This window comes from Danio rerio, chromosome 15 (assembly GCF_052040795.2).
Source record: "Danio rerio strain M-AB ecotype USA chromosome 15, GRCz13ab, whole genome shotgun sequence".
Taxonomy (NCBI): domain Eukaryota; kingdom Metazoa; phylum Chordata; class Actinopteri; order Cypriniformes; family Danionidae; genus Danio; species Danio rerio.
In genome coordinates this window covers 3,363,630-3,375,339 of record NC_141035.1, presented here as the reverse complement: position 1 = coordinate 3,375,339, position 11,710 = coordinate 3,363,630, and the positions used below count along the sequence as shown (strand labels likewise).

Here is an 11,710-nt window from a genome sequence, read left to right as displayed (position 1 = left end):
CATGTGAACACACACCCGGGAACAGTTTTGGGGTAGAGATCTGCGCGGGACTAAATTTTTAATCCCCCCCGCACCCGCCAGGTTTTAGCCCGAACCCGACCGCTCCCGCTTGTATTAAGCACTTGTTGTCCTGCTGCCTGACCCGCTCCGTTTTCTAGCCGCCGCGCCTGATCCCGCTAAAGAGCAGGGGGAGAACAAAACTGAAAACCACCCAGCTATACAGAGTCCAGACAGGCTATAAAAAGCTGTCTGTATAAACACACACTCACACAGCACCAAGCACACACACACAGACAAAGCTCTCTCTCTCTCATTCGCGCGCGCACTAACACACACACATAAGCACCAAGCACACACACAGGCAAAGCTCTCTCTCTCTTTCTCATTCGCGCGCACACGCGCGCACACACACACACACATCTCTCATTTGCGCGTGCACACACATACATACATACATACATACATACATACATACATACATACACACACACACACACACACACACACAGCATCACGCTATTTCATTTACACACATACATAGCTCTCTCTCTCATTCGCGCGCACACACACACACACACACACACAGCATCGCGCTATTTCATTTACACACATACAAAGCTCTCTCTCTCATTCGCGCGCGCTCACACACACACACACACACACGCACACACACACACGCACACACACACACACACACACACACACACCTCTCATTCGCGCGTGCGCACACATACATACATACATATATACACACACACACACACACACACACACACACACACACACACACAAACACACACACACACACACACACACACACACACACACACACACACACACACACACACACACACACACACACACACACACACACACACACAGCACCAAACAAGCTAAACACAGCATTGCGCTATTTCATTTACACACATACACGTGTGCTCACTCGGGAGTCGGGAGTGATATTGCTAGACAGCACGCTCCCGTCCCAAATTAAACCCGTTACCGACCGCTCCCGCAATTTATTCGAAAATTTATACCCGCGCCGCAGAAATCTAGTCGGATCCCGCGGCGCCCGCGGGACAGCCGCAGGAATGCAGACCTCTATTTTGGGGTTCAGTGCCTTGCTCAAGGGAATTACCTCAGTCGTGGTACTGAGGTGGATATACCAACAATTCCTGCTGATACCGGGACTCGAACCTGCAACCTCTGGATCACAAGTCCAACTCTTACCATTAGGCTGCCCTTTAAGGATTTCTAAAAGTTCTCTTCTTTTAATCTAGGCTTTTTAAACCAGGAGGCATTTTAATGTAATGTGTATTTGCTGTGATTTATGCACATGATGCATGCAATTAGTTTATATTGTTTACACGGCAGATGTTTCGCTCACTCTCTCTCTCGTTAACATGCTTAAATGCATTAACTTGTGCTACGTGACAATAAAAAAGCTTTTCGTCCTTGTTTATAAGATTAAATGTTTGGGACTCATGCAGAACCGTCTTTTCTATTGTTTTTTTAATGATATACTACTATACTAGGTCTCAGACACAATAGCACATATCTGAATGTGGCCTGAATGAGTAAATCGGAGTCCATGTAATTTTTTTTTTTCCTGCTTAGACGTACAGTACATGGGCCATACCTGATCTGTGCCCGATGGGAGAAAAAAATGGGAACAAAGTCACTTAAAGCATGCAGTGTAAATGCAGCCAAAGTGACTGCTGAAAGGTTTGGTAAGCAGCTTGTACCTTTTTCTTTGCCGCTCGTCCTCTGCTCTTGGCAAACTTGCTGTTGTTGTCCATGGAGGCCGCCCGGCGTCGAGGAGACTTTCCACTTTTCCCACCCTCAGGGTTGAGCATCCACCAAGAGCTCTTACCAGTCCCCTCATTCTGCACTCGGATGAACCTACTATGTAGGGACAGGTTGTGTCTGATTGAGTTCTGTAGTAAAGAATGAGAGAGAGAGGAGAGAAAAAAAAATAATGAGTGTTATGTTCGTAGTTTGCCTCGTTCCCGTAAATTCCCCTCTGACGGTAAATCAGCAGAGTGCAAATCCTACGAGCAGCTGTTTTCGATTAAACTCTCTTTTCTCTTCACCTCCGCTTTCATCCACTCACACTTTCCTTCACCTACATGCATCGCTGTCTGTCATTCAAATGAGAATATCAACCATATTCATAAACACATCCTAGCAAATATTTACAAATTTGCTCTCATTCAGCGCCATGGGAGAATCCCTCCGATGTTATTGCTGTGAATCATAAAACCAGAGCTCTATTTTTAGTGAGGATGATGGATGTTCCTGTTTGAAGTGCGATCCTCAGGTTCAGACCTCCAAGCCTGATGATGCATCTGTTTTGGCAAATGCTATCCTTTAACTAGTAAATAATTTTAAGTAGTGTCCAATAGAGGTCCTATGAAAGTGAATAATTTATTTGAAGCTATTAAAGATGGTATGTACCCTGTCTGTGCAGACGCAACTATGAGGAAGCCATTCGAAAGCTGATTTAGTAAAAACACTGTGCAGCTTTCAAAACATGGCTCTGTTTGTTTAAATGGCTCGGCTCTCAAGGAAAGACACAAGGTGCGTCCCAAATCGCATAATTGTGCACTATTCTACCCCATTTCGTAGTTAAAATAGTATAAGTAGTTCATTCACACTGAGATATTCATTAAAGGTTTGATCTAGCTACTGCACCTACGCAACCATTGACACGACACCAATTTCCTTTAAGGCTGCTTTTATAGTAACACCAGAAGAATAGAAGGTGCGTTCCAAATCCGCTATTCTACGCCATTCCTTAGTTAAAATAGTGTAAGTAGTTTATTCACGCTGAGATATTCATTTAAAGTTTGCTGTAGCTACTGCGCCTGCACAACGATTGGCATGACACCAATCTCCTTTAAGGCTGTTTCCTTGGTAACCCCAAAAGAATAGAGGGTGCGTTCAAAATCACACTATTCTGGGCCATTTCGTAGTTAAAATAGTGTAAGTAGTTAATTCACACTGAGATATTCATTAAAAGTTTGCTCTAGCTACTGCACCTGCGCAACAATTGGAATGACACTAATCTCCTTAAGGCGGTTTCCATGGTACTTCTGGAAGAATAGAAGGTGCTATCAAAATCAAACAATTCTACGCCATTTTAAAGGTAAAGTAGTACAAGTAGTTCATTTAAACTGAGATATTCATTTAAAGTTTGCTCTAGCCACTGCACCTGTGCAATGACTGGAGCGACACTAATCTCTTTTAAGGCTGTTTTCATAGTAACACTGGAAGAATAGAAGGTGCGTTCCTAATCACACTATTGTATGCCATTTCGTAGTTATAATAGTGTAAGTAGTTCATTCACACTGAAATACTCATTTAAAGTTTGCTCTAGCCACTGCGTCTGCACAACGATTGGATTGACACTAATCACCTTTAAGGCAGTTTCCATGGTACTTCCGAAAGAATAGAAGGTGTTATCGAAAACAAACTATTCTACACCATTTTGAAGTTAAAATAGAATAAGTAGTTTATTCACACTGAGATATTTATTTAAGATTTGCTCTAGCTACTGCACCTGCGCAACGATTGGCACAACACGAATCTCCTTTAAGGCTGTTTCCATGATAACACCGGAAGAATAGAAGGTGCTATCTTAATCAAACTATTCTACACCATTTCGTAGTAAAAATAGTGTAAGTAGTTCATTCACACTGAGATATTCATTTAAGGTTAGCTCTAGCTACTGCGTATGCGCAACGATTGATACGGCACCAATCTCTTTTCAGGATGTTTCCATGGTAACACCAGAAGAAAAGAAGGTGCGTTCCAAATCACACTATTCTACGCCCTTTTGAAGTTAAAATAGTATAAGAAGTTCATTCACACTGAGATATTCATTTAAAGTTTGCTCTAGCTACTGCACCTGCGCAACGATTGGCACAACACGAATCTGCTTTAAGGCTGTTTCCATGCTAACACCGGAGGAATAGAAGGTGGTATCGAAATCAAACTATTCTACACCATTTCGTAGATAAAATAGTATAAGTAGTTCCTTCACACTGAGATATTCATTTGAAGTTAGCTCTAGCTACTGCGTCTGCGCAACAATTGGAATGACACCAATCTCTTTTAAGGATGTTTCCATGGTAACACCAGAAGAATAGAAGGTACGTTCCAAATTACACCATTCTATGCAATTTCAACGTTAAAATAGTAGTTCATTAACACTGAAATATTTGTTTTACTCGAAAAGGAATAAGCGCACTTTAAAACCCTAAGTGATGCACTTATTAACCCGATAACAAGAAATGTGGAATGTTGAACACTTTAGGCACTCAACGTTCGCAGCTTTTGCTTGTAGCAGAAGGGGCAGAGCTATTTATCTCTGAGATTGGTCCGTGAATGATTACGGTGCCTCCTGGTGGTGAATATGGTTGTACTTAAGTATTATTTGGTAGTTTGGTTATTTATTTCACTAATTTGTCAATTGTTAATTGACATCTGGGAAATGTTTGAATTTCTGTTTTGTAAACAAACATTAGTGTTTCATTTATGATGACGCTAAACTCTTACACTACTTAGTTGAGTGTGAAGTGCGTAGCGTGCCATTTGGGATGCAACTATGCTTTGGTCTGTTTATTTAAAAAGTGAAAGAAAGATGATTGTTTAAAAAAGCTGTGAAATATAAGTTTAAAGAATACCATTGGTTTCTTTATGGTCCATTTTAGGATAACAAAAAATTATAAAAAAAACAACAACCTATAAATAACTTAAATAGCATCCTGTCTTAATGACCAGCCATTTCTATGTCTGTTTTCCTGCTCTCTGCCAATAAATAGCTGTAGCATTAGGGCGAATTTACTCTCCTAAAAGTCTGTACTTTATATTACTCCAACGAGTCCACATCCCATAATGTCTGGCGGACACAGGTAAACATTGAGTCTGGCATAGACGCATTACCTACGTTGCCATGACGATCTCAATCATTAGGACCATTTTCCCTAGAGAGGTGGAAAATGGGGGATTTTTAAAATGCTGGCCTAATGCCTCCTGTGTCTAATTTAGAGTTGTTAATGGATAGTTACAGGATGTGATGGCAGCTTAAGATGGTCTTTGCGGTTGTTTGTGAACTAAAAGGCTTCGTGGAGCACATGCAGAGACACACGAGTTCTTTTTTGAGGGGCCTATAAAGCCTATAGTGACTAAGTTTTCAGAAATGGTCAATGGGGCCATCCTTGAGTATGACAGATACAGAATTAAATAGATCATTAAATAGAGCATTAATAATAATTTTATAAGTTCCCATTTGAACATCATCCCATTAGTTTAGCATTATATAGTTTAGCAAGTTGAGCATTTTAGCATTATTTGATTTGTGTTTGATTGTGGCTGATATGAAATTATGGGTGGAACGATATTGGAAAAAATAGACAAAACTGGACTCGACACTCATTATTGTGTCACATGACTCGGGGGACGAATCATGAACCTATTAATAGATGGGTCAAGGTTAGTTCTGGGTAGTACATTTCTGTCATGAACAGGATTTAGTATGCAATGAATATGCATTTGGTCTTGCTAGAGTATATCTGCTACGCTGCTGCTGCTGCTTTGATTATTATGGCAGAGCAAGTACTGAGACCTGCTACTGCCAGTATATACACAGACATGTCATCGGAAATTATAAAATGCTGCTGCTGCAGACATAATATATATGTAACTGATCTAAACACAGGTGGAGCTGGGGTGGAGGAGGGTCTTCAAAAATGTGCCGCAGCTAAACAGCATAAGGAGCATTTAAACTGATGAGGAGCAAGCTCATTGGCTGCCGAGGTGATAGCAACCAATGTCCTGCACCATTTAGATTAGGTGACCTATCAGCCAGCATGTGCATAGAGTTTTTATGGCAGAAAATTCACTTCTCTTTGGATTTGGGGACAAATATTTGAACCATAAACTAATAAAAATATCGGTAACATTTTATTTTAATGGCACGTTTGATTATTAGTAGACTGTCTGCTTATTATCTATTGATACTACTACTTCAACAGACATTTAACTCACTATTAGAAACTTTGCAAGTACATGTAAACTTACACTCACCATAAACCTAACCCCAACCTAGCAGTCTACTTATAATCTAATGAGAATTAGTTGGCACGTAGGTGCAATGTAACTTAAATTCAACAACGGATCATCAAAATCAAGTGTGACCAAAATATCACTGAAAAGAACCGTGAACATCAACATCATAATCAATACTGTCTGTTTTTAAAACTATCACATGTCTGACCTTCTCACAAGTCATATGGAGTAACTTTAAAACTGCTCATTGTACTTTTATTGGATGGGTTACCACACATTCAGAGCAAACCAACCAAATATTTGGTAAAGATTGGTGTAAATGGAAAAAAAGACCCATGAGCACCCATGAGAAACTGGGTGAATGCAGCCAATCAGGGACAAATCATGTCCTTTTCTGCGGCTGTATGCTCCACATGGTCCATAAACACAGGGAATCATCAAAATTATATTAATAAGTGTCAGCATTGGCAGAGATAGGAGGGTTTGCACACTATATCGTTCCAGCATCGTCATCGGAATGTGCGCATCCGCAATAATCACATTGCAGAAAGTGCAAAGTTAAGTCATAACTATAGTTAATTTGAGCGATGATAGAATGATGATTAGAGTTGGGTACCAAAACCCTACCTATAAACGATATGCACCGAGCCGAATCAGCATATGAATTTCGGTGCCACTGGTGCTACGACAAGGACATAAGAGCGTTAAGGGGTACATCAAAGGCGCACAAACGTACGCGTATATCTAAACATTTAATTCTAAACAACTTTGAGGGATACGGACAACATTGTCGATGTTAGTCGTTTGTTCTTGTTGTTTTGAAAGGTATAGAAGGCAACGCGCGCAGTGCGGTGCATCCGGTGAGTGACTCCCATGCATGATCACATTCAATCAAATTGGCTTAAGCATTCTAAATTATGCCTGTATTTTACAAGCAAGAATTCTGACACAGCATCGTGCAGCAGATGCTTTACAAAAGTTGGATAAACTATAAAGTATAAATGGCGAAAACATGTTAAACACGATGTTATTGCAGACAAAAGTGAAGAGAGGGTTGGGGGGTGTAAGGCTTGGGCGTATGTTGGTGGTGATTGTACCCCCTAATGTAGCTCAGGGGGCCTCAAAACGGTGTGGGTCGTTAGAATCGTCCTAACTTACCACCCCTCTTAGCGGTGCCCATGTTCCAAGGTATGTTATTCCCAAATAACAACCTCTAAATAACACAGGCTTCTTTCCATGTAGAACTATTGAAGTCATGTGGTGAAATTGCTATCCTATTGCAATATACAGTTGAAGTCTAAAATGTTCGCCCTCCTATCAATCTTTTTTCCATATATTTCCCAAACGATGTTTAACAGAGCAAGGAATTTTTCATAGTATTTCCGATAATATTTGTTCTTCTGGAGAAAGTCTTATTTGTTTTATTTCGACTAGAATAAAAAGCAGTTTTAATTTTTTAATAAACATTTTAAGGTCAATATTATTAGGCCACTCAGGCAATATTTGTTTTTAATTGTCTACAGAACAAACCACTGTTATACAATGACTTGCCTAATTACTATAACTTGCCTAATTAACCTAGTTCAGCCTAAAATTGGTCCTGGAGGGCCAGTGTCCTGCATAGTTTAGTACCAACCCCAATTAAACACACCTGAACTAGCTAATCAAGCTCTCTCTAGGTATACTAGACTTCCATGCTGGTGTGTTGGAGGAAGTTGGAGCTAAACTATGCAGGACACCGGCCCTTCAGGACCGGAGAGGTGGGGGGGGTTCAGGTAATAGTTCAGGATTCAATAATTTTACATCAACTGTATATCAAAGAAAATCTAAAATACCGCAATGTCAATTATTCCAATAATATTGCGCAGCCCTCGAAAGAAGCAAACACTTCAGAGCTACGCAGGTCATGAATCAAAAGCAGAAGAGCCCGAAACTGAAGTAACGTCGCTCCACTAAGCATAACACTGTCCATCTGGCTTGCATTTTGAAATCCTCTCCACACATGGCAGAACAGAAAAATACAACGTCACTTCTTTAAAACACAACACTGCATGTCGTGTGAAACGTCTCTTGGCCAGTCGGCAAATCCTGTATAGCGTGACAAATCTAACCACAAGCACATTAAAAGAGGATCCGCTGGCGGATACATGGAGAGGTTTGGGAGAACGGGAGCCCCGGGAGTCTGGGGAATACCAGGACACAACATGACAATTCTGAGGCCTCGTCTGCACTAATCTGTGGTCCACTATGAGATAATGCCTTTTATAACAAATAAACAAACAATTTTGACGACTCTCCCCAAAGTAGTTGCATTTGAAAATATTTTAAATCATTAATAAAGTCAATTATTCTATTAGTTCCACTAAAAATGAAGGTTATGATGAGTTAAAATCATAATGTTGTGTCTTTGTCTTTTTGTCGCAGACAAAATTGAAGAAAGGGGGCTGGGGTGATTTTTGATTGGGCCCCATAATAATAACTCTGGGGCCCCCAATCGTCCAGGGCCCTTAGAATTATCTAACTTTTATATGTAGTTATAATGACCATACAATTTAATTTACTTACTTACCTACTTACACCGAGGGCCGTTTATATCGAAGTTGATATGTAGCCGCACCATGTTTGTAATCTAATTTTTATGAGGTGGTTTGTTAGCCCAACGCTCAACCCCCAACCTGGTGGACCAGGACACCTATAGTGCATGTTGGGGTAGTGCGATTAATCGAAATCGAATCGCAATTGCAAAATTGAAACGTTGCGATTAGCTAAAGCGCAAGAGGCTGCGATATGAAATATATTATTATTCAGCTTCCCCCACCCAGAGCAAATGCAGGACTGCCGTCTGTGCGTGTCTTACTAGCCAATTGAGTGAGCACACTTTCCCCCACAGTCCGAAGACATGCGGTGCAGGTGAATTGGGTAGGCTAAATTGTCCGTAGTGTATGAGTGTGTGTGTGTGAATGTGTGTGTGGATGTTTCCCAGAGATTGTTTGTGACTGGAAGGGCATCCGCTGCGTAAAAACGTGCTGGATAAGTTGGCGGTTCATTCTGCTGTGGCGACCCCGGATTAATAAAGGGAGTAAGCCGACAAGAATATGAATGAATGAATGAATGAATCAACTGTTTCCTCTGCAGTTTTGCTAAATATTCTTATTTGAAACTGCTTACAACTGACTTTTTGCAAATTCTTCTTTCCAATTGGCAACATTTGTTCGCAAAATATGAAGGTTTTAATTCAATAATTGAGTAATAAACGAGTACCAACCAGCAACTTAAACCCGCCAATGTACCCTCAAAAAGACTGAGATATAATAGTTTTTAGACATACAATATTAGTCAATATTATCAACCCTCCTGTGAATTTTTAGTCTTCTTTTTCATGTATTTTATAAGTTATGTTAAACAGAGCAAGGAATTTTTCACAGTATTTCCTGTAATATTTTTTTCCTCTGGAAAAAGTCTTATTTGTTTTATTTCGGCTAGAATAAAAGCTAAAGTAAAAGTATTTTTTTATTTTTAAAAACCATTTTAAGGTCAATACTATTAGCCCCCTTAAGCATTCTTGTTTTATAAAATATTAATATTATGTAATAAAGCAATATTTCTACAGAACAAACCATCTATATACAATAAACCTAATTAACTTAGTTAAGCCTTTAAATGTCACTTTAAACTGAATACTAGTATCTTAAAGGGCCATGAAACCCCCTTGTTTCAGCAGGGTGTTTTCACACCTCTACTTTGGAAAAAGTCAGAAAAGTGGGCGTGTCCAGCTCTGTTTAGGGGGGAGTGTCGGAGGAACTAAAGTGGGAGGGTGTGGGAGTGTCTATTTGGGCACGCGCGAGTTTCAGTCAAAATACACACACACAGGAGAAAGTGATGGTGTTTAACCTACATGGACATCTGTAGTCGAATTATTTGCCAAAATTATTAAATGTTGGACTTTAACTGCAGTTTGACTCTTTCATTAGGGGAATTCATTCATGTCCCTCACGACAAACGCGATATTTGATTCGAGGAACTGCTCTAAGCGTGTATTTTTCATGCAATGTTTGATACCGCACGGCGAATGAGAGAAAAAAAAACTCCGCATTTTCCGGAAACTTAGATGCACACGGCAGGTAGTGTCAGAAAGCCGCGTGTGTTGTTCCGGTCACAAAATGCGGTGCTCTGTTTGCACTCAGTGCAATAGTTAACTTAATTCGATACGAACAAACTGAATAAACAAAGAGCACTGGTCGCTCACTTACCAAATCTGTAGAGACAGGACAATCACCAGCAACTAGAGCCGCGTCTTTAAGAAGAGAATACTACAAGCGAATCCGGATCTCAGCGTTTGCAGATGAGAACAGCTCTCAGGTAAACAATAATCCTCCTTAGACACGTAAGTTATTGTTGTCGAGCGTCGCGTACACTGTTAATCCACACGTGATCCAGAAGAGCTCTCACAGAGAGAAAATGAAAACGAAACTTAATGGCAGCAAACTATAAAAGCAACACTTCACGCTTGTTTTGCCAACACAACGTGGCGTCTCTGTCGTGTAAACACGGTGACACTAATGAATATTAATGAAGTTGCACAATAGAGCGCACTGATTGGTTTGAACCAAGCCTTACTCATGCATTAATGTATCACACTGTAAGACGTAATAAGACTCACTCTGGCACAGACGTCCAGTCTGCACGCTCGAATACACGCTATTATGTCATGACTGTGACGCAGCTTCAAAAATTAGTTTAAAACAGGAAGCACGAATTTGCTTGAAATAACGCAAAAACAACCAATTTACACTTTTTAGTGAAATATAGGTGTCCTAATAGTGTTTTTAGCAGTGTGGGACACATATACGACTGTCAACAGCTCAAAACATATGTTTTGGTATTTCGTGACCCTTTAAAGAATATCTAGTCAAATATTATTGACTGTCATCATGACAAAGATAAAATAAATCAGTGTTATGAAATGATTTATTAAAACTATTGTGTTCAGAAATGTGTTAAAATAAAATTGGTTTTCCACTAAACAGAAATATACAGAGTGGCTAATAATTCATCTAGCAGAGCGGTACATCTGTAATTTGGCCAAAAATGTGACTAAAGCTCCTGTTGAGTGTTACCCGTGCACTAGCGGTGAACTATCGAAACAGCTCCCTCTCTGACGTTACCTAAAACCGATGACAAACCAGAGCTGTGAGAGTCTTGATTCCTCCAGTCTGTCCTCTAAATAGCAGCCAGAGTTCCTCCAAAACCGCAGCTGAATCTGTTCCTAAAGCACAACTATGAGAACACAAACGGCCTAAAAGAGAAATCAAAGCGCGGGTCATCCTGTGTGCGGGTCCGGGGCTTCCTTCCCCATTGACACATTTTTAGCCTGTTTTGACAATAGTTGATGTATTAGCGGCGGCAGAACACAGGAACACGGACATTCCAGCTAATCACTGTGTTCAAAGTTCATGCGTAATCACGGCTAGCTCGCTAATGCGCCATCTCTTCTGGAGCTGCAGTGTCCCAATACACATTCCTGTCTGTGGATGCTAAAACCCCAACCATCAGTCTTGTTGTGTGAAGAGCCTATAATCGTGGGTTCGCAACAATACTGCCATTCCACAGACACCACATCAGTACACACAATGACACC

At 40.4% G+C, this 11,710-nt stretch overlaps 3 protein-coding genes across 10 annotated transcripts in view; 1 reads left to right on the top strand and 2 right to left on the bottom strand.

The window, feature by feature from the left end:
- Positions 1-11,710, bottom strand: part of rcbtb2 (regulator of chromosome condensation (RCC1) and BTB (POZ) domain containing protein 2) — an 824,162-nt gene that overhangs the window by 579,166 nt on the left and 233,286 nt on the right. The gene's annotated exons all lie outside the window — the stretch shown is intronic.
- The window catches only part of stoml3a (stomatin (EPB72)-like 3a), a 149,659-nt gene that overhangs the window by 26,305 nt on the left and 111,644 nt on the right, over positions 1-11,710 (top strand). The window lies entirely within an intron of this gene.
- foxo1a (forkhead box O1 a) overlaps positions 1-11,710 on the bottom strand; it is a 93,774-nt gene that overhangs the window by 8,788 nt on the left and 73,276 nt on the right. For 4 of the 8 annotated variants that reach the window (XM_087283324.1, XM_087283325.1, NM_001077257.2 and 1 more), the window contains exon 2: positions 1,746-1,937. In XM_087283324.1, coding sequence (XP_087139450.1) covers positions 1,746-1,937 — 192 coding nt within the window. Of the gene's footprint in view, positions 1-1,745; positions 2,955-3,562; positions 4,114-11,710 lie in introns of those variants that run through there. The other 4 variants (XM_087283330.1, XM_087283327.1, XM_087283329.1 and 1 more) reach the window with 4 other exon arrangements.